Source organism: Anguilla anguilla, chromosome 4 (genome assembly GCF_013347855.1).
Source record: "Anguilla anguilla isolate fAngAng1 chromosome 4, fAngAng1.pri, whole genome shotgun sequence".
Taxonomy (NCBI): Eukaryota; Metazoa; Chordata; class Actinopteri; order Anguilliformes; family Anguillidae; genus Anguilla; species Anguilla anguilla.
The window spans coordinates 66,238,763-66,261,346 of NC_049204.1; the positions used below are offsets into that span (position 1 = coordinate 66,238,763).

The window sequence follows — 22,584 nt, forward strand, 5'->3', positions numbered from 1 at the left end:
CGTGCACGGACAGTAATGTGCGCGCCGCGGTGTACGGACCCAGACCGCTAGGTGCGCGCCTCAGCTTGTATTTTGGGTTAAACTGCGTTGCTTTGACATTGTGAATTAATTCTTTTCCCTGTTATTATCAATCTAAATTAATCCACTGCCAGATATATAGGAGCTTGTTAAAACTCGAACGTGAGATTTTACTGGGGCACAGCAGATCAATACTGGGGCACTTGCCCTAATAAAAGGGGCCTAGCAACGCCCATGGTAACTGCATTATTTCTTCACATGACCCGGGTGTCTGATTGTCACGCCGTTTCAACTTTTTCGCGAAACAGGATAATTCAGCACACGGCTGATAGTAAATAGCTGGAAATCATCTAATGCACGTTTTATGAACCCGAGCCCTTATGACTCGGAAAATATGTTCAGTCTCCGGACTGGGGACGGGCTGTGTTATGCTTCGTTTAGCGTTAATGAATTCAAATAGCTGAAACGCGTTTAAAACACAATTGATTGCTATTGATCGCTTTGTGGAGTATGACCTGGAATATGCATAAACCTGCAGAACGCTTCCAGGTTATTGACCAAACACTCGTTACACACAGACTTGTTTGCGAGATATTAACTAGCAAATCTCCGCTCTGCTACTCTTGCTCTTCAGACTGGCCTCAGTCCAACACCACACCTCCTACAACTGTGGCAAAACCAGGAAGTCACTCCCACTCTCTCTGTCACGCAGTTTATTAGAAACGAAACTTAACTCTGCCTCTGTTCGTGTGTGCAGTAAAATGGCTGAGACCAGTATCTTAGTGGATCAGGACCAGTTCAGCTGTGCGATCTGTCTGGATCTACTGAAGGATCCGGTGGCTATTCCATGTGGACACAGTTTCTGTATGGGCTGTATTAAGGGCTGCTGGGATCAGAATGATAATACTGGTGTCTACAGCTGTCCCCAGTGCAGACAGACCTTCACTCCAAGGCCTGTTCTGGGCAGAAACACCATGTTGGCTGAAGTGGTGGAGAAACTGAAGAAGACAGGACTCCAAGCTGCTCCTCCTGCTCACTGTTACGCTGGATCTGGAGACGTGGCGTGTGATGTCTGCACTGGGAGAAAGCGCAAAGCTGTCAAGTCCTGTCTGGTGTGTCTGGCGTCTTACTGTGATACTCACCTCAAACTTCACAATGAACTCCACCCAGGAAACACACATAATGTCATCAATGCTACTAGAAACCTGCAGGAGAACATTTGTCCTCAACATAAAAAACTGCTGGAGGTTTACTGTCGTACTGATCAGCAGTGTATCTGTCTGCTGTGTGTGATGGATGAACACAGAGGCCATGATACAGTCTCAGCTGCAGCAGAAAGGACTGAGAAACAGGTAAGCACTGAAACTCTTATGCATAACACTCATGGTTTATTGCTAAAAAAATGTAGGCTACTAGTAGTACTACTGAGGATCACAGAGGCCATGATACAGTCTCAGCTGCAGCAGATAGGACTGAGAAACAGGTATGGACTGGAGCTCTCCACTGGCAGTTCTGATACTGGTTATAATGGGAGAGGAACTGAGTTAATTGGGAACTGTGGGATTTCTGTGATTTTTCAAAAGGTCACAGAAGTCACATCTTTATGGTATATATTATAAAAACTAAATTTGTATTATTAAAAGATTATATTACAATTAAATATTATGTTACAAGCTGCATTTCATTACTTGTTTTTGACAAACTTTAATGAAGAGTACAGTCCAGGCCTGAAGTCTACAGTGTTAAAGCAGTAAGATCAAGAGGTGAACCCAAGTCAGCTCTCTGTGACAGCTCTGTTCACACCCCTCACCCCCCTGTTCACTCCCTGAATGGGAATCAACATGACTGGAGCAGCTAGTTCACTTGCACAGTTTAGAAGCTTTACTTATGAGGCCAGAACACTTCTCCACAGACATGCAGAATTTCAAATAATTTGATGCTTACTTATAGTATTTAATGTTAAATATGAGAAAATAATTAAACACATGTGAATGCAGGGTACTATAATATAAATTATAATCTGTCCACAGAAGCAGCTGGGGGCGACACAGAGTAAATTCCAGCAGAGAATCCAGGAGAGAGAGAAGGAGCTGCAGGATCTGACACAGGCTGTGCAGTCACTCAAGGTGGGTACTGACCAGAGGAGAAGACAACAGCTGGCTGCTGGAAGAGCCATTTCAGGGCTCAGGCAGGGCTCTCCTCCAGTCAGCCAGTGAGGGGTCCAGTGTTGGGTCACTTTCCAGCCCTGTGGGGCTCAATCCCACCGAGCCACACTATGGGGAACAGGCTGTCTGAGGTCCCAGTAAGAGCTGAGTGAAAGGCCTCGTTAAAATGTACAGCCCTCCTCCCTCTGTCTCCTAACAGCGCTCTGCACAGGCAGCAGTGGAGGACAGCGAGAGGATCTGTACTGAGCTGATCTGCTCCATTGAGAGAAGGTGCTCTGAGGTGAAAGAGTTGATCAGAGATCAGAAGAAGGCTGAAGTGAATCGGGCTGAAGGATTCCTGGAGCAACTGGAGCAGGAGATTGCTGAGCTGAGGAGGAGAGACGCTGAGCTGGAGCAGCTTTCACACACAGAGGATCACATCCATTTTCTCCAGGTAACATCACTGGCTCTTTGACAGTCTGCAGTCTGTGCATTGTGCATACAGGGTGAGGTGTGTTCCTCATTTACAAAGATTTGCTCCTGGAATCTGCACAGGAATCAGTATTGAGACTGTTTGTTCTGTCTGTCTGTCTGTCTGTCTGCAGAGCTGTCAGTCTCTCTGTGCCCCTCCTGGACCTGGAGACTTTCCCAGCATCGCTGTCAGTCCACACGGCTCTTTTGAGGCTGTGAGGAAGTCTGTCTCTGACCTGAAAGAACAATTGGAGGACGTCTGCAAGAAGGAACTAGTCAAAATTTCAGAATCAGGTTGTTAAAAATTTTAAGGACCAAAATCATTTTTTCCCGTTTTTATTCAATGCAAAACCAATGGGTGGAGTGAAATTAATTTTCAGCTAAACTGTAAAAACTGACGAATATTTTAAATCTAACTCCTTCATCCTCATCCTCACATCTTTCTATTTGTCCTTTTCTCTCACACTGCCTCTGCAGTGAAAGAAGTCCATACTGTAGAGCCCAGGACCAGAGAGGATTTCTTACAGAGTGAGTGCTTGCTCTGAAACTCTGATCTGAGACAGACAGACACAGACACACACACACACACACACACACACAAACACACACTCTCTCTCTCTGTCTCTGCTTACAGTGAGAATGCATGCTCTGAAACTCTCATCTGAGACACACACACATACACACACACACTCTCTCTCTCTCTCTGTTACAGTGTGAATGCTCGCCCTGAAACTCTCATCTGAGACACACACACATACACACTCTCTCTCTCTCTCTGTTACAGTGTGAATGCTCGCTCTGAAACTCTCATCTGAGAGACACACACACACACACACACACACACACACACTCTCTCTCTCTCTCTCTCTGCTTACAGTGTGAATGCTCGCTCTGAAACTCTCATCTGAGACACACACACACACACACACACACACACACACACACACTCTCTCTCTCTCTCTCTGTTACAGTGTGAATGCTCGCTCTGAGACACACACATGCATGCCAGTTTATGGGCATGTGGGTTTATGGGTAACGGTGAACAATCACTGCAGTGGTAATTAAAGCCCCTGGACTTGTACCAACTGACACAAGCTAGCCACCATTTATTTAATTTACATACACGCAGACACACACACACACACACTCACGCAGGCACACACACTCATGCATAAAACACTGAATTTTCAAATGTCTCTAAAACAAACAAAATTAAATTACAAATAGCAATGTACAACTCTTTCATTAAAATAAATTGTCATTACTTTTCCTACTCCATCATTGTGTGTCTGTTTCCTCTGAAACAATCAAAACATGCAAAGAAACAAACATATGGAGATGAAAAATACTTAAACTATGCTGTAAAGTTTTGGAGAAAAGAAATTATTTGAGACAGAACTGGATCTGTCCTCATATTAAATCTTAACCTTCTCCTTCATCAGATTTCTGTCACCTCACACTGGACCCCAATACAGTGAATAAATACCTCTCTCTGTCTGAGGGGAACAGAAAGGTGACCCGTGTGAGAGAGAGCCAGTCATATCCAGATCATCCAGGGAGATTTGAGCACTGGGCACAAGTGCTGTGCAGAGAGGGTCTGTCTGGGCACTGTTACTGGGAGGCTGAGTGGAGTGGGGATGGGGTTTATATAGCAGTGTCATATAAAGAGATCAGGAGGAAAGGAGAGGGTCATGACAGTGCTCTGGGATGTAATAACAAGTCCTGGAGTTTGTTCTGCTCCCCCTCCATTTATTATTTCTATCACAATAATAAGAGCACTAAAATCCCTGTTCCCTGCTCCTCCAGAATAGGAGTGTACCTGGATTACAATTCCAGATTTTTTATAGACAAATTATGTTTGTTTTTTTCCGAACTTTCTTGTGATTTCTCTCCACAGTGGAAGACATCCTTACTGTTGAGCCAAGAACCAGAGAGGACTTCTTACAACGTGAGTCTAATTAAAGCTAAATTAAAAGAAAACAGCAACATGAGAATATTAGGAAATATGAAAAAATAGATGATTTGTATAATTTTCTATATTCATAACTGATTCACTTTAGGAATCTCATACATTTTCACCTGCATCAGACACCTATTAACTCAGCTGCAGTCCTCCTGGTATTAAACATATGGATCCTATATAATAATATATGTCCTGTGTGAAGAAAGCTACAAGACCAATATGCAGTGACACAAAAAGAAATAAGATCATATATTGATTGAAAATTCGATACAAGGGGGGCAAGATATGAAGGAAACGGTAACAGAAACAACATTAAAACAAAAATAAAGCGATCAATGTGAGGTTAAAGAACAACAGTCATTGAAATATGATTTTAAGATGGGTAAAATATGTAAGATTTGTAAAATGTTTAAGGATTGTAACACACCTCTTCTCCATCAGATTCCTGTCGGCTCACTCTGGACACCAATACAGCACATCAATGCCTCCGTCTGTCTGAGGGGAACAGAGAGGTGACTTATGTGGGACAGATCCAGTCATATCCTGATCATCCAGAGAGATTTGAGCACTGGCACCAAGTGCTGTGCAGAGATGGTCTGTCTGGACGCTGTTACTGGGAGGCTGAGTGGAGTAGGGATGGGGTTTCTATAGCAGTGTCATATAAAGAGATCAGCAGGAAAGGGCGGGATGCTGACTGTGGTCTGGGATTTAATAACAAGTCCTGGAGTTTGTGCTGCTCCCCTTCCAGTTATTATTTCTATCACAATGCTGAGTGCACTGAAATCCCTGTTCCCCCCTCCTCCAGAATAGGAGTGTACCTGGATCACAGGGCAGGAACTCTGTCCTTCTACAGCGTCTCTGACACAATGACCCTCCTGCACAGAGTCCAGACCACATTCACTCAGCCCCTCTATCCTGGGTTTGGGGTTGTTACTGGAACCTCTGTAAAACTGAGTGATCTAGGATGAGGGAGCAAAATCAGCAGTAATGATACAAAATAGGGTAATTCGAAGGAATAACACAGACAAATTATGTTACACATGTAATAATACAATTATCATTAATGAACTACATTAAATGTAAAAATCTAATATTCATTCATGAAATTTATTCTTCAATGTTCACAATGTATAAGAAGCATTTTATGTCAGACTCTATGTCTGTTTCTGTATCCTGTATAATTATGCAATTCTATTTATTTTACTTTCCTTTTTCTTATTCTCGAGTGACTTCAAGATGTTTATTACTCATTACTGCCCTCCGCTGGTTGATTGAAAAATAATCACAAAAGTAAATAATAGTTAGCTAAATGAATTAATCGATAAATCGAGGTTAGAACAGCACTGGTTGAAGCTTTGCTTTATTTCTGTGATATTCAGCTGTTCACAGTAGATTGATGAATGTTTCTTACTCAATGAATAAATAAAAAATCAGAACCAGCAGTAATCCAGTAAATCTGGTTAATTCAACCCAGTAACATAGAAAATTATATAACTACAATGTAATATTAAAATTCAAATTCATGTGAAATATTTAATGTAAAAATCAAATATTCTTTCATAACCCTTGATTTTCTTTGTAATTCACGATGTTAAAAAAGCAACAGACATTCTTAGGAGTTTGTGGTACGCATGCTTTCATGAACTGAATTCATAACAATAAGACTTACACAATTCCATTTACAGTTTTTTAAACTTTTCTTATTAATTTCCAGAGTTTGGAAAAGCTCTGGCTGTAGTTTGACTTTGTTTCTGTGATGTGCAGATGTAGAATAATGAGTTTGGGCACCAAACCAAAAACATTATTGGATTTAAAACTGGTTTTAAAATAATTAAATATTATTTATCTTTTCAGTGCAAAAGTAATGTAATTGACTCCTTTTTAACGCAAATTGTACAATTGCTTAGTTTTATTCATTTATTAAATAAAGGTCTTTCAGTGTGTGCTAAACATTATTATGTTTCTCTCACAAACACCCTCCCCCCACTGCACCCTAAACAGTGTTATGTTTCTCTCTCTCTCTCTCGCTCTCCCTCTCAGACACACACACACACTCCTCACTGCACCGTAAACAGTGTTATGCTTCTCTCTCTCTCTCTCTCCCTCTCTCTCACACACACACACCCCTCACTGCACACTGAACAGTGTTATGCTTCTCTCTCTCTCTCTCCCTCTCACACACACCCCTCACTGCACCCTAAACAGTGTTATGCTTCTCTCTCTCTCTCCCTCTCACACACACACACACACCCCTCACTGCACCCTAAACAGTGTTATGCTTCTCTCTCTCTCACACACACACACACACACCCCCCTCACTGCACACTGAACAGTGTTATGCTTCTCTCTCTCTCTCTCTCTCTCATTCTCTCTCTATCTCTCTCTCGCTCTCTCACACACACACCTCACTGCACACTGAACAGTGTTATGCTTCTCTCTCACACACATGCACACACACCCCTCACTGCACACTAAACAGTGTTATGCTTCAAGCATCTCCACAAGGTGCTTGAGGTGTTGACCAGACACAACCTAAGGCTGAGAAATACATCATCTCCACATAATAATAATAGAACAGCAGCTGCATAATGAAATGGTGAAGCAGTAGCCTTTCTTCACCACTAGGGGGAGACACAGACCATCCGTCATCCTTCCCTGCTGTCAGCAGCTCATCACAGGTCTGTCTCATTTACTTCTTACTTCTTTCCCTTCAGTGAAGGCCCTCACTCCCACAACGCTGGCTGTTTACCCATCATGCCTCACAGCTTCAGCCAGAGGCCTTGGCCTGCGATGAATGTCTTTGCTAATTTTTGTTGGGTCTCCCCAGAAGCTCATCGTCCTTCTCCTTTAGGAAATCGCAGCTCTTGGCTTTCCTCCAGGCCGTATCCCTCACTGTGCTGCTGTTGAATGGAATAAGGGCCGCCCCTGGAGTGGCTTGGGCGGTGTTTGTGGGACTTGTAGTTTTCTTGATTCGACGGGTGATGTCAGTTCCCTGATGCTCATCGTGCTTGGCTTCAGGGAGGACAGCACCCGCAGATTTCTGTCACATGCGTCTTGCGCAGCCCCCTTCTTCGTCTCCTTCTTTTCCTTCTTCTCCTTCTTTTCTTTCTTCTTCTTCTTCCACGTCTAAAGTTTTGTTAGAAGTGTGGGTTAGGATATTTATTACCGACTAATTCTAATTATTTAAGGTTTGGTTTTCAAATTCTAAAGATGAAACCCGTATTCTTAATATAGTGATATATTGGCTTAAGGCAGTGGTCCTGAAAACCTTTTTTATAGAATATAATAATAATAATATTGACTTGCACTGTTTTCTGATAAACCTTAAACCAGTTGCCCTCGGTGATTCATTCATTCATTCATTCAACATTTATTTATTTCTCAGGAATACAGTGAGGGTGGGCCCTCATTTTCAATGATGCCGAGATTACATTATGCAGCAATTAAACACAATAAAAACAATAAAATACAAACAAAACACAGATTTTAAAAAAATCAGTTAAAACAGTTACATATAGAAGCAGGGAGGTTTGTGATCATGGTTTTAAATTGCCCATAGGTTAGTAGAGAATTGATTTTTATCGTGTGTTAAAGATCATTCCAAGAAGTTGGGGCACTAAGATAAAAATCTGACTTTCCAAATTCAGACTGTGCACAGGGGACCTTGAGCACAAGCCAGTCATTTGAGCGAGTTAGACAGGGTCCGAAGTTCCAATCCAGCATCGTAGCGATATCAGGTGGTAGCTTTCCGACAACAGCCTCACAGATAAACGGATGCCAATGTTAATCAGCTGGCAATGATGGCAGTCAGCTGACAGGTATCGCGCACCGATTGACACGGACTCCTGAAAGCTTTCCTCCTCGCTGCTGGAGACGGGCTGTGCTTTGCTTATGGCGCAGATACACGGTCACAGCCGAGGGCTTTGCCACGGTTGATGGAGTTTGACTTGAACTATGCCCATAAAACCCGAATGCAGCTGTTTCAGTTACCAAACACTCGTCTCCCCGTCACATGCAGGCTTGTGTGTGTGTGATGTTTATGAGTAAATCTCCACTCTGCTGCTCTTGCTCTTCAGCCTGGCCTCAGTCCAACACCACACCTCCTGCAGCTGTGGGCTGAACCAGGAAGTCACTCCCACTCTCTGTCACGCAGTTTCAGAGAAACGAAACTTAACTCTGGCTCTGTCAGTGTGAGCAGTAAAATGGCTGAAGGTGGAGGTTTATTCGATCAGGACCAGTTCAGCTGTGCGATCTGTCTGGATCTGCTGAAGGATCCGGTGACTATTCCCTGTGGACACAGTTTCTGTATGGGCTGTATTAAGGGCTGCTGGGATCAGGATGATCTTACTGGTGTCTACAGCTGTCCCCAGTGCAGGCAGACTTTCACCCCAAGACCTGATTTAAGAAAAAACATCATGTTTGCTGAAGTGGTGGAGAAACTGAAGAAGACAGAACTCCAAACTGCTCCTCCTGCTCACTGTTACGCTGGACCTGGAGACGTGGCATGTAATGTCTGCACTGGGAGAAAGCACAAAGCCATCAAGACCTGTCTGGTGTGTCTGGCCTCTTACTGTGATACTCACCTCAAACTTCACAATGAACTCAACCCAGGAAACACACATAATGTCATCAATGCTACTAGAAACCTGCAGGAGAACATTTGTCCTCAACATAAAAAACTGCTGGAGGTTTACTGTCGTACTGATCAGCAGTGTATCTGTCTGCTGTGTGTGATGGATGAACACAGAGGCCATGATACAGTCTCAGCTGCAGCAGAAAGGACTGAGAAACAGGTAAGCACTGAAACTCTTATGCATAACACTCATGGTTTATTGCTAAAAAAAATGTAGGCTACTAGTAGTACTACTGAGGATCACCGAGGCCATGATACAGTCTCAGCTGCAGCAGAAAGGACTGAGAAACAGGTATGGACTGGAGCTCTTCACTGGCAGCTCTGATACTGGTTATAATGGGAGAGGAACTGAGTTAATTGGGAACTGTGGGATTTCTGTGATTTTTCAAAAGGTCACACATCTTTATGTCATATATTATGAAAACTTAATTTGTATTATTAGAATGTTATATTAATGAACTGTGGGATTTCTGTGATTTTTCAAAAGGTCACAGAAGTCACATCTTTATGGTATATATTATAAAAACTAAATTTGTATTATTAAAAGATTATATTACAATTAAATATGTATGTTACAAGCTGCATTTCATTACTTGTTTTTGACAAACTTTAATGAAGAGTACAGTCCAGGCCTGAAGTCTACAGTGTTAAAGCAGTAAGATCAAGAGGTGAACCCAAGTCAGCTCTCTGTGACAGCTCTGTTCACACCCCTCACCCCCCTGTTCACTCCCTGAATGGGAATCAACATGACTGGAGCAGCTAGTTCACTTGCACAGTTTAGAAGCTTTACTTATGAGGCCAGAACACTTCTCCACAGACATGCAGAATTTCAAATTATTTGTTGCTTTCTTATAGTATTTAATGTTAAATATGAGAAAATTATTAAACACATGTGAATGCAGGGTACTATAAATATAACTGAAAATAATCTGTCCACAGAAGCAGCTGGGGGCGACACAGAGTAAATTCCAGCAGAGAATCCAGGAGAGAGAGAAGGAGCTGCAGGATCTGACACAGGCTGTGCAGTCTCTCAAGGTGGGTACGGACCAGAGGAGAAGACAACAGCTGGCTGCTGGAAGAGCCATTTCAGGGCTCAGTCAGGGATCTCCTCCTGTCAGTCAGTGAGGAGCCCAGTGTTGGGCCACTTTCCAGCCCTGTGGGGCTCAATCCCACTGAGCCACACTGTGGGGAACAGGCTGTCTGGGGTCCCAGTAAGAGCTGAGTGAAAGGCCTAGTTAAAATGTACAGCCCTCCTCTTTCTGTGTCTCCTAACAGCGCTCTGCACAGGCAGCAGTGGAGGACAGCGAGAGGATCTTTACTGAGCTGATCCGCTCCATTGAGAGAAGGCGCTCTGAGGTGAAAGAGTTGATCAGAGATCAGGAGAAGGCTGAAGTGAGTCGGGCTGAAGGACTCCTGGAGCAACTGGAGCAGGAGATTGCTGAGCTGAGGAGGAGAGACGCTGAGCTGGAGCAGCTTTCACACACAGAGGATCACATCCATTTCCTCCAGGTAACATCACTGGCTCTTTGACAGTCTGCAGTATGTGCATTGTGCATACAGGGTGAGGTGTGTTCCTCATTTACAAAGATTTGCTCCTGAAATCTGCACAGAAATCAGTATTGAGACTGTTTGTTCTGTCTGTCTGCCTGTCTGCAGAGCTGTCAGTCTCTCTGTGCCCCTCCTAGACCTGGAGACTTTCCCAGCATCGCTGTCAGTCCACACGGCTCTTTTGAGGCTGTGAGGAAGTCTGTCTCTGACCTGAAAGAACAATTGGAGGACGTCTGCAAGAAGGAACTAGTCAAAATTTCAGAATCAGGTTGTTAAAAATGTTAAGGACCAAAATCATTTTTTCCCGTTTTTATTCAATGCAAAACCAATGGGTGGACAGAGTGGAGTGAAATTAATTTTCAGCTAAACTGTAAAAACTGACGAATATTTTAAATCTAACTCCTTCATCCTCATCCTCACATCTTTCTATTTGTCCTTTTCTCTCACACTGCCTCTGCAGTGAAAGAAGTCCATACTGTAGAGCCCAGGACCAGAGAGGATTTCTTACAGTGTGAGTGCTCGCTCTGAAACTCTGATCTGAGACAGACAGACAGACACACACACACACACACACTCTCTCTCTCTCTGTCTCTGCTTACAGTGAGAATGCTTGCTCTGAAACTCTCATCTGAGACACACACACACACACACACACACACACACTCTCTCTGTCTCTGCTTACAGTGAGAATGCTTGCTCTGAAACTCTCATCTGAGACACACACACATATACACACACACACACACACACACTCTCTCTCTCTCTCTCTCTGTTACAGTGTGAATGCTCGCTCTGAAACTCTCATCTGAGACACACACACACACACACACAAACACACACACTCTCTCTCTCTCTGTCTGCTTGCAGTGTGAATGCTCGCTCTGAAACTCTCATCTGAGACACACACACACACACTCTGCTTACAGTGTGAATTCTCACTCTGAAACTCTCATCTGAGACACACACACACACACACACACACACTCTGCTTACAGTGTGACTGCTCGCCCTGAAACTCTCATCTGAGACACACACATGCATGTGGATTTATGGGCATGTGGATTTATGGGTAACGGTGAAAAATCACTGCAGTGGTAATTAAAGCCCCTGGACTTGTACCAACTGACACAAGTAAGCCACCAATTATTTAATTTACATACACGCAGACACACACACACACTCACGCAGGCACACACACTCACGCATAAAACACTGAATTTTCAAATGACTCTAAAACAAACAAAATTAAATTACAAATAGCAATGGACAACTCTTTCATTAAAATAAATTGTCATTACTTTTCCTACTCCATCATGGTAAATGGACTGCATTTGTATAGCGCTTTTATCCAAAGCGCTTTACAATTGATGCCTCTCATTCGCCAGAGCAGTTAGGGGTTAGGTGTCTTGCTCAAGGACACTTCGACACGCCCAGGGCGGGGTTTGAACCGGCAACCCTCCGATTGCCAGACAACCGCTCTTACCTCTTGAGCTATGTCGCCTCCCATTGTGTGTCTGTTTCCTCTGAAACAATCAAAACATGCAAAGAAACAAACATATGGAGATGAAAAATACTTAAACCAAGCTGTAAAGTTTTGGAGAAAAGAAATTATTTGAGACAGAACTGGATCTGTCCTCATATTAAATCTTAACCTTCTCCTTCATAAGATTTCTGTCACCTCACACTGGACCCCAATACAGTGAATAAATACCTCTCTCTGTCTGAGGGGAACAGAAAGGTGACCCGTGTGAGAGAGAGCCAGTCATATCCAGATCATCCAGAGAGATTTGAGCACTGGGCCCAAGTGCTGTGCAGAGAGGGTCTGTCTGGGCACTGTTACTGGGAGGCTGAGTGGAGTGGGGATGGGGTTTATATAGCAGTGTCATATAAAGAGATCAGGAGGATTTCTATCACAATAATAAGAGCACTAAAATCCCTGTTCCCTACTCCTCCAGAATAGGAGTGTACCTGGATTACAATTCCAGATTTTTTATAGACAAATTATGTTTGTTTTTTTCCGAACTTTCTTGTGATTTCTCTCCACAGTGGAAGACATCCGTACTGTTGAGCCAAGAACCAGAGAGGACTTCTTACAACGTGAGTCTAATTAAAGCTAAATTAAAAGAAAATGGCAACATGAGAATATTAGGAAATATGAAAAAATAGATGATTTGTATAATTTTCTATATTATATACTATAGATTCACTTTAGGAATCTCATACATTTTGACCTGCATCAGACACCTATTAACTCAGCTGCAGTCCTCCTGGTATTAAACGGATGGATCCTATATGATAATATATGTCCTGCAGTAGGACTGTGTGAAGAAAGCTACAAGACCAATATGCAGTGACACAAAAAGAAATAAGATCATATATTGATTGCAAATTCTATACAAGGGGGGCAAGATATGAAGGAAACGGTAACAGAAACAAGATTAAAACAAAAACAAAGAGATCAATGTGAGGTTAAAGAACAACAGTCATTGAATTATGATTTTATGATGGGTAAAATATGTAAGATTTGTAAAATGTTTAAGGATTGTTACACACCTTTTCTCCCTCAGATTCCTGTCAGCTCACTCTGGACCCCGACACAGCGTTTAAATACCTCGGTCTGTCTGAGGGGAACAGAAAGGTGACCCATGTGGGAGTGATCCAGTCATATCCTGCTCATCCAGAGAGATTTGAGCACTGGCAGCAAGTGCTGTGCAGAGAGGGTCTGTCTGGATGCTGTTACTGGGAGGCTGAGTGGAGTGGGGATGGGGTTTTTATAGCAGTGTCATATAAAGAGATCAGCAGGAAAGGGCAGGGTTATAACAGTGGTCTGGGATGTAATAACAAGTCCTGGAGTTTGCGCCGCTCTTACGGCGGTTACTTTTTCATGCACAATGCTGAGAGCACTGAAATTCCTGCCCCCCCCTCCTCCAGAATAGGAGTGTACCTGGATCACAGGGCAGGAACTCTGTCCTTCTACAGCGTCTCTGACACAATGACCCTCCTGCACAGAGTCCAGACCACATTCACTCAGCCCCTCTATCCTGGGTTTAGGGCTTGGGGAATTGGATCTTCTGTAAAACTGTGTGATCTGGGATGGGGGAGAGAAAATCAAAATCAGCAGTAATCAGATCAAAGAGGGAAATACAACCCAAAACCACTATGGAAGAATATTACTGCAAATTAATTATTGAACCCAAATTCATGAACTAAATGCAAAAATCTAATATTCTTTCATGAACCTTCATTCTTTGTTGTTCACAATGCTAAAATCAGTCACTGGAATTTTTATGAGTTCATGTACATGTTCATAACCTGAATTTGTAACTTAAAGTATGGTTAAATTCCATGTATTTTCTGATTTAATTTCCATAGGTTCGAATAGCAGTGGCTGAATCTTTGCTTTATTTCTTTGATGTGCAGATGTTCAGTGTAGAGTGATTAAATTTGGGTTTAGAACCAAAACATTTATTGAATTGGAAAATGTTGAATGAGTAGCTTCAAATCAACTATTAATTATTTGATCAGGGTTGTATCAATCAATCAATCTTTATTTATATAGTTGTATTAATATGTGATTGACTGACTTTAACACAAACTGTACAGGTGCTCAGTTTCATTCATTTGTGAAATAAAGGTCTTATAATCTGTGGCATGCTCTGAGATGAATGGCTGTGTTCACAGATATGAGAAGAGAAAATGGTTGATAATATTCACAGAAAAACAGTCAATTGAGGGCTAAGCGGCTTTAAAAAACAAACAACAGAAGAATGACCAGATGGTGGGTCACATGACCACTTAGGTGACATGAGAACCTGTTGACCAATTCCCACAATATGGACTGAAGGAAAACATTATATGCATGTGTCTGTATATAAGTGGGAATGATAGGATAAATGTGGTGGACTGTGACTAATATCGACTGAAATGCATGAGATAGGTGATACATAGATAGGCACACTGAGCTGTTATGAGAGGGCATAGGGAGGTTATGATCACAGGTACAGTACGTAGGGAGGGGAAGGGAAAGGATGTTTATGTATGGATGTGTACAAGGGTGTAATTTATGGGGATAACAGGTGGGTCACACCCCCCCCCCCCACCCCCCACCCCCACCAATATAAACAAACAGGCTGAATAACCCTTCCAATTATACACCATTATGATGAGAAAAATGACTCCATATAATAATTATGCAATTTTCATGTTGTGATTGGGATACAGTGACCAGTAGGGTGTATGAATGCCCCTAGACCCCCCTAGAAGGTTGCAGTTCTTGGGTTCTGTGCATTTCAACCCCCCAAGACCATTTACCTTACAATATACTACTCGTTTTCAGTAAAAAATAAAAATAAAAAAAGTCTTGATTCTCTCATTATATTTCCTACAGTGAAGGCAAGGGATAATTATGTTATCTGACTACAACAGACTAATATTAGAACACACTTTTCTAGAATAAATTGCTTGTGGTTTTTTAAAATAACTACATTATCAATCATAGTGACATCTGTGGTGTTATGGGTCAAAATTTACCCGTATAGATCTATGTTAGAAAAGGGTTTTTTTTCTTCCTGAAACCAAACATAATTTTGTTCCAAATAACAGATTCTAATTGAATATGAACAACAGGGTTTCTCAAATCATATGTAGTCAAGACAGCCCACCTTACCTAAACAAAGTACCACCATGAGTATCCATTTGTAGCTCGACAAATTTCCTGTTATTTGTCTGAATAATAATCCATACTCAATACTCAATTGAAGACCTGAACAAATATTTGACTATAACATCTCGTTGCCAAAGGTTGCACAAGGTTTGTCTGAAGGCTCAAAATAACGAGCTCCCTCACCAACCCCCAGTCCAGGTCTCCTGCCATAGCACAGCGACTGGGAAAAGGTCTATAATCAAATCAAATCTAAATGTATTTATATAGCGCCTTTCACAAACAATTGTCACAATACACTTCACAGACAACCCTGGCCAAAACCCCCACAGGAGCAAGCCTAAAGCAACAGTGGCATGGAGAAACTCCCTGTGGCAGATGGAAGGAACCTTAGAAGGAACCAGGCTCTAGGGGTGGCATCCATCCTCTTCTGGCCGGCTCAGGGTGTAGTTTGGTGACCCACATGGTCAGTCAGTCAGTGTTTTATTGGTCGATCAAATTAGCGGCAGCTACGTGACAGACCTGAGGTAGCGGCTCAGATGATGCCGAAGGTAGAATATCAAAAAACACCACGAACATGAGAGCTTTTCCCAACTGCCTAAAGAACATCCTCCTCCAGTGAAGATATCCACTGTTCCATCCTGGGCCCATCTCAGTCATGCATGCAGACACATCAGACACATCAGTGAGTAAAGTGTAAAGGGGGACCAACGGCTTTATTTCCTCCTGCCACAGGCGTTTGATTGGCAGATTGTTTATCTCCATGGCGATACAGGACGTCACCATGCGGCTGACAGTAAATAATCTGAAAATCAGCTGAAGTGGGTGTTATGAACCTGAGCCCCCAGGACTCTGGAAAGGTTTTCCCTCTCGGTCCTGGGGATTAACTGCGTGATATTATTTTCTGTTCCCGCCAGTCTCTGAAAAATGCGTAACTCGCTCCTTAAATCTAAAGGTGCTTCATGTGCATTTGAAATACAACAGATTTCTACAGCTATGTGCTCAACACCGTTTAGTGGAGCTTGACTTGAAAGATGCCTTTTAGCCAAACTGCAGCTCTGGTTCCAGATTAGTGACTCAATACTCGTCACCCCGTCACATGCAGGCTTGTGTGTGTGTGATGTTTATGAGTAAATCTCCACTCTGCTGCTCCTGCTCTTCAGCCTGGCCTCAGTCCAACACAACACCTCCTGCAGGTGTGGGCAGAACCAGGATGTTACTCCCACTCTCTCTGTCACGCAGTTTCAGAGAAACAAAACTTAACTCTGTCTCTGTTAGTGTGTGCAGTAAAATGGCTGAGGCCAGTATCTCAGTGGATCAGGACCAGTTCAGCTGTGCGATTTGTTTGGATCTGCTGAAGGATCCGGTGACTATTCCCTGTGGACACAGTTTCTGTATGGGTTGTATTAAGGGCTGCTGGGATCAGAATGATCATCCTGGTGTCTTTAGTTGTCCCCAGTGCAGACAGACCTTCACTCCAAGGCCTGTTCTGGGCAGAAACACCATGCTGGCTGAAGTGGTGGAGAAACTGAAGAAGACAGGACTCCAGGCTGCTACTCCTGCTCACTGTTATGCTGGACCTGGAGACGTGCCATGTGATGTCTGCACTGGGAGAAAACGCAAAGCCATCAAGTCCTGTTTGATGTGTCTGGCCTCTTACTGTGAAACTGACCTCCAGACTCACTTTGAATCTCCTCCTCTTAAGAAGCACAAATTGGTCGAAGCCACTGGAAACCTGCAGGAGAAGATCTGCTCTCATCATAACAAACTGCTGGAGGTTTACTGTCGTACTGATCGGCAGTGTATCTGTTATTTGTGTGTGATGGATAAACACAGAGGCCATGATACAGTCTCAGCTGCAGCAGAAAGGACTGAGAAACAGGTATGGACTGGAGCTCTGATACTGGTTATAATGGGAGAGGAACTGAGTTAATCGGGAACTGTGGGATTTCTGTGATTTTTCAAAAGGTCACACATCTTTATCTTATATATTATGAAAACTAAATTTGTATTATTAAAATATTATATTACAATGAAATATTACGTTACAAGCTGCGTTTCTTTACTTATTTTTGACAAACTTTAATGAAGAGTACAGTCCAGTCCTGATGTCTACAGTGATAAAGCAGTAAGATCAAGAACTGAACCCAAATTAGCTTCCTGTGACAGCTCCTCACCCCCTATTCACTCCCTGGATGGGAATCAACACGGCTGGAGGAACTAGTTCACTCACACACTTTAGAAGCTTTACCTATGAGGCCAGAACACTTCTCCACAGACATGCACAATTTCAAATAATTTTATGCATATTAAAAGTTTTTAATGTTAAATATGAGAATATTAATTAACAAATGTGAATGTAGGGTAGTATAATATAACTGGTAAAAAATAATCTATCCACAGAAGCAGCTGGGGGAGACACAGAGTAAATTCCAGCAGAGAATTCAGGAGAGAGAGAAGGAGCTGCAGGATCTGAGACAGGCTGTGAAGTTACTCAAGGTGGGTACTGACCAGAGGAGGAGACAACAGCTGGCTGCTGGAAGAGCCATTTCAGGGCTCAGTCAGGGCTCTCCTCCAGTCAGCCAGTGAGGAGCCCAGTGTTGGACCACTTTCCAGCCCTGTGGGGCTCAATCTCACTGAACCACCCTGTGGGGAACAGGCTGTCTGGGGTCCCAGTAAGAGCGGAGTGAAAGGCCTGGTTAAAATGCACAGCCCTCCTTTCTCTGTGTCTCCTAACAGCGCTCTGCACAGACAGCAGTGGAGGACAGTGAGAGGATCTTTACTGAGCTGATCCGCTCCATTGAGAGAAGGCGCTCTGAGGTGAAAAAGCTGATCAGAGATAAGGAGAAGGCTGCAGTGAGTCGGGTTGAAAGACTCCTGAAGCGACTTGAGAAGGAGATTGCTGAGCTGAGGAGGAGAGATGCTGAGCTGGAGCAGCTTTCACACACAGAGGATCACATCCGTTTCCTCCAGGTAACATCACTGGCTCTCTAACTGTCAGCACTATGTACATTGTACATACATGGTGAGGTGTGATCCTCATTTACAAAGATCTGCTACTGACATCTGCACAGGAATCAGATTTGGGACTGTTCTCTGTCTGTCTGTCTGTCTGCAGAGTTGTCAGTGTTTCTGTGCCCCTCCGGGACCTGGAGAGTTTCCCAGCATCACTGTCAGTCCACAAATCTCTTTTGAGGCTTTGAGGAAATCTGTCTCTGAACTGAAAGAGCGACTGAAGGACATCTGCAAGGAGGAATTAGTTCAAATCTGTGTAACAGGTTATTTCTGCTGAAATACTTTTATTCATATTTCGTTACATAGACCATTTAAAATTCCTGGATTTTTAAAAAACAAATTATGTTTGTTTTTTACCTAACCTTTTTGTGATTTCTCTCCACTGTGGAAGACATCCATATTGTTGAGCCCAGAACCAGGGAGGACTTCTTACAACGTGAGTCTAATTAAAGCTAAATGAAAAGAAAACAGCAAAATGAGAATATTAGGAAATATGAAAAAATAGATGATTTGTATACTTTTCTATATTCATAATCTCATACATCTTCCCCTGCACCAGATCCCTATTAATTCAGCTGCAGTCATCCTGGTATTAAATATATGGATCCTATATGATAATATATGTCCTGCAGTAGGACTGTGTGAAGAAAGCTACAAGACCAATATGCAGTGACACAAAAAGAAATAAGATCATATATTGATTCCAAATTCGATACAAGGGGGGCAAGATATGAAGGAAACGGTAACAGAAACAAGATTAAAACAAAAACAAAGAGATCAATGTGAGGTTAAAGAACAACAGTCATTGAAATATGATTTTAAGATGGGTAAAATATGTAAGATTTGTAAAATATTTAAGGAATGTAACACAGCACTTCTCCCTCAGATTCCTGTCAACTCACTCTGGACCCCGATACAGCACATCAATGCCTCCGTCTGTCTGAGGGGAACAGAAAGGTGACCTGTGTGAAAAAGAGGCAGCCATATCCTGATCATCCAGAGAGATTTGAATGCTGGTCCCAAGTGCTGTGCAGAGAGGGTCTGTCTGGACGCTGTTACTGGGAGGCTGAGTGGAGTGGGGATGGGGTTTATATAGCCGTGTCATATAAAGAGATCAGCAGGAAAGGGCGGGGTTATGACTGTGGTCTGGGATTTAATAACAAGTCCTGGAGTTTGTGCCGTAATGCCTTCGATTACACTTTCTGGCACAATATTGAGAGCACTAAAATCCCTGTTCCCCGCTCCTCCAGAATAGGAGTGTACCTGGATCACAGGGCAGGAACTCTGTCCTTCTACAGGGTCTCTGACACAATGACCCTCCTGCACAGAGTCCAGACCACATTCACTCAGCCCCTCTATCCTGGGTTTGCGATTGGTACTGGAACCTCTGTAAAACTGTGTGATCTGGGATGAGGGAGCAAAATCAGCAGTAATGATACAAAATAGGGTAATTCGAAGGAATAACACAGACAAATTATGTTACACATGTAATAATACAATTCTCATTAATGAACTACATTAAATGTAAAAATCTAATATTCATTCATGAAATTTATTCTTCAATGTTCACAATGTATTAGAAGCATTTTATGTCAGACTCTATGTCTGTTTCTGTATCCTGTATAATTATGCAATTCTATTTATTTTACTTTCCTTTTTCTTATTCTCGAGTGACTTCAAGATGTTTATTACTCATTACTGCCCTCCGCTGGTTGATTGAAAAATAATCACAAAAGTAAATAATAGTTAGCTAAATGAATTAATCGATAAATCGAGGTTAGAACAGCACTGGCTGAAGCTTTGCTTTATTTCTGTGATATTCAGCTGTTCACAGTAGATTGATGAATGTTTCTTACTCAATGAATAAATAAAAAATCAGAACCAGCAGTAATCCAGTAAATCTGGTTAATTCAACCCAGTAACATAGAAAATTATATAACTACAATGTAATATTCAAATTCAAATTCATGTGAAATATTTAATGTAAAAATCAAATATTCTTTCATAACCCTCGATTTTCTTTGTAATTCACGATGTTAAAAAAGCAACAGACATTCTTAGGAGTTCGTGGTACGCATGCTTTCATGAACTGAATTCATAACAATAAAACTTACACAATTCCATTTACAGTATTTTATACTTTTCTTATTAATTTCCAGAGTTTGGAAAAGCTCTGGCTGTAGTTTGACTTTGTTTCTGTGATGTGCAGATGTAGAATAATGAGTTTGGGCACCAAACCAAAAACACAAATTGTACAATTGCTTAGTTTTGTTCATTTTTTAAATAAAGGTCTTTCAGTTTGTGACGTGTGCTAAACAATCTTATGCTTCTCACACACACACCCTCCCCCCACTGCACCCTAAACAGTGTTATGCTTCTCTTTCTCTCTCTCACACACACACACACACCCCTCACTGCACCCTAAACAGTGTTATGCTTCTATCTCTATCTCTCTCTCTCTCTCTCTCACACACACACACACACACACCCCTCACTGCACCCTAAACAGTGTTATGCTTCTATCTCTATCTCTCTCTCTCTCTCTCTCTATCTCTCTCACACACACACACACACACACACACACACACCTCGCTGCACACTGAACAGTGTTATGCTACAAGTGTCTCCGCAAGGTGCTTGAGGTGTTGACCAGACACAACCAAACGCTGAGAAATACATCATCTCCACATAATGATAATAGAACAGCAGCAGCATATTGAAATGGTGAAGCAGTAGACTTTCTTCACCACTAGGGGGAGACACAAACCATCCGTCATCCTCCACTGCTGTCAGCAGCTCATCACAGGTCTGTCTCATTTACTTCTTACTTCTTTCCCTTCAGTGATGGTCCTCACTCCTACAACGCTGGCTGTTTACCCATCACCCATAGCTTCAACCAGAGGCCTTGGCCTGCGATGAATGTCTTTTTTTTTGGTTTTGTTTGGTCTCCCCCGAAGCTCATCGTCCTTCTCCTTTAGGAAATCGCAGCTCTTGGCTTTCCTCCAGGCCGTATCCCTCACTGTGCTGCTGTTGAATGGAATAAGGGCCGCCCCTGGAGTGGCTTGGGCGGTGTTTGTGGGACTTGTAGTTTTCCTGATTCGATGGGTGATGTCAGTTTCCTGATGCTCATCGTGCTTGGCTTCAGGGAGGACAGCACTGCAGATTTCTGTCACATGCGTCTTGCGCAGCCCCCTTCTTCTTCTCCTTCTTTTCCTTCTTCTCCTCCTTTTCTTTCTTCTTCTTCTTCTTTCACGTCTAAAGTTTTGTTAGAAGTATGGGTTAGGATATTTATTACCGACTAATTCTAATTATTTAAGGTTTGGTTTTCAAATTCTAAAGATGAAACCCGTGTTCTTAATATAGTGAAATATTGGCTTAAAGCAGTGGTCCTGAAAACTTTTTTTATAGACTATAATAATAATAATATTGACTTGCGCCTTGTTTTCTGATAAACCTTGAACCAGTTGCCCTCGGTGATTCATTAATTAATTCATTCATTCAACATTTATTTAATTCTCGGCAATACAGTGAGGGTGGGCCCTCATTTTCAATGATGCCGAGATTACAATATGCAGCAATAAAACACAATAAAAACAATAAAATACAAACAAAACACATATTTTAAAAAACAGTTAAAACAGTTACATATAGAAGCAGGGAGGTTTGTGAGCATGGTTTTAAATTATCCATAGGTTAGTAGAGAATTGATTTTTAGCGTGTGTTAAAGATCATTCCAGGAAGATGGGGCACTAAGATAAAAAGCTGACTTTCCAAATTCAGACCGTGCTCAGGGGACCTTGAGCATAAGCCCCTAAGGGGCGGCAGTGTAGCACAGTGGGTAAGGAACTGGGCTTGTAACCGAAAGGTCATAGGTTCGATTCCTGGGTCGGACACTGCCGTTGTACCCTTGAGCAAGGTACTTAACCTGCATTGCTTCAGTACATATCCAGCCGTATAAATGGATACAATGTAAAATGCTATGTAAAAGTTGTGTAAGTCGCTCTGGATAAGAGCGTCTGGTAAATGCCTGTAATGTAATGTAATGTAATGTAATGTAATGTAAAGCCAGTCCTTTGAGCGAGTTAGACAGGGTCCGAAGTTCCAATCCGGCATCGTAGCGATATCAGGTGGT

At 42.4% G+C, this 22,584-nt stretch overlaps 3 protein-coding genes and 1 long non-coding RNA gene across 13 annotated transcripts in view; 3 read left to right on the top strand and 1 right to left on the bottom strand.

Annotated features, from left to right (window-relative positions):
- The first annotated feature begins 617 nt into the window (after positions 1-617).
- LOC118225960 (tripartite motif-containing protein 16-like) lies at positions 618-20,757 on the top strand. 6 transcript variants are annotated; one of them, XM_035415118.1, is made up of 8 exons: positions 622-1,370; positions 2,049-2,144; positions 2,383-2,616; positions 2,768-2,927; positions 3,111-3,161; positions 4,076-4,228; positions 4,531-4,581; positions 5,038-6,539. In XM_035415118.1, exons 1-8 carry the CDS (start codon positions 780-782, stop codon positions 5,562-5,564), a joined length of 1,863 nt encoding a protein of 620 aa, XP_035271009.1. In that variant the 5' UTR covers positions 622-779; the 3' UTR covers positions 5,565-6,539. The 6 variants fall into 6 exon arrangements, with proteins under 6 accessions (XP_035271012.1, XP_035271009.1, XP_035271008.1 ...); XM_035415117.1 differs by lacking the exon at positions 5,038-6,539 and adding an exon at positions 19,339-20,757 and having other exon boundaries at positions 630-1,370; XM_035415122.1 differs by lacking the exon at positions 4,531-4,581 and having other exon boundaries at positions 631-1,370; positions 4,076-4,422; positions 5,370-6,539.
- Positions 4,399-5,462, bottom strand: LOC118226053. Its single transcript, XR_004764947.1, has 2 exons — positions 5,415-5,462; positions 4,399-4,452 (listed from the first exon to the last, which is right to left on the bottom strand). It is a non-coding gene; the product is annotated as an uncharacterized LOC118226053 (long non-coding RNA).
- On the top strand, positions 8,754-14,426 carry LOC118225954 (tripartite motif-containing protein 16-like). 2 transcript variants are annotated; one of them, XM_035415110.1, is made up of 8 exons: positions 8,754-9,389; positions 10,169-10,264; positions 10,505-10,738; positions 10,886-11,045; positions 11,238-11,288; positions 12,445-12,597; positions 12,824-12,874; positions 13,345-14,426. In XM_035415110.1, the coding sequence occupies exons 1-8, from the start codon at positions 8,799-8,801 to the stop codon at positions 13,899-13,901; spliced, it is 1,893 nt and encodes a 630-aa protein (XP_035271001.1). In that variant the 5' UTR covers positions 8,754-8,798; the 3' UTR covers positions 13,902-14,426. The 2 variants fall into 2 exon arrangements, with proteins under 2 accessions (XP_035271001.1, XP_035271002.1); XM_035415111.1 differs by lacking the exons at positions 12,445-12,597; positions 12,824-12,874.
- The window catches only part of LOC118225953 (tripartite motif-containing protein 16-like), a 972,804-nt gene continuing 965,979 nt past the window's right edge, over positions 15,760-22,584 (top strand). The window contains exon 1 of one of the 4 annotated variants that reach the window (XM_035415105.1): positions 15,760-16,758. In XM_035415105.1, the coding sequence (XP_035270996.1) occupies positions 16,537-16,758 (222 nt within the window). In that variant the 5' untranslated portion in view covers positions 15,760-16,536. The remainder of the gene's footprint in view (positions 16,759-22,584) is intronic. The other 3 variants (XM_035415107.1, XM_035415106.1, XM_035415104.1) reach the window with 3 other exon arrangements.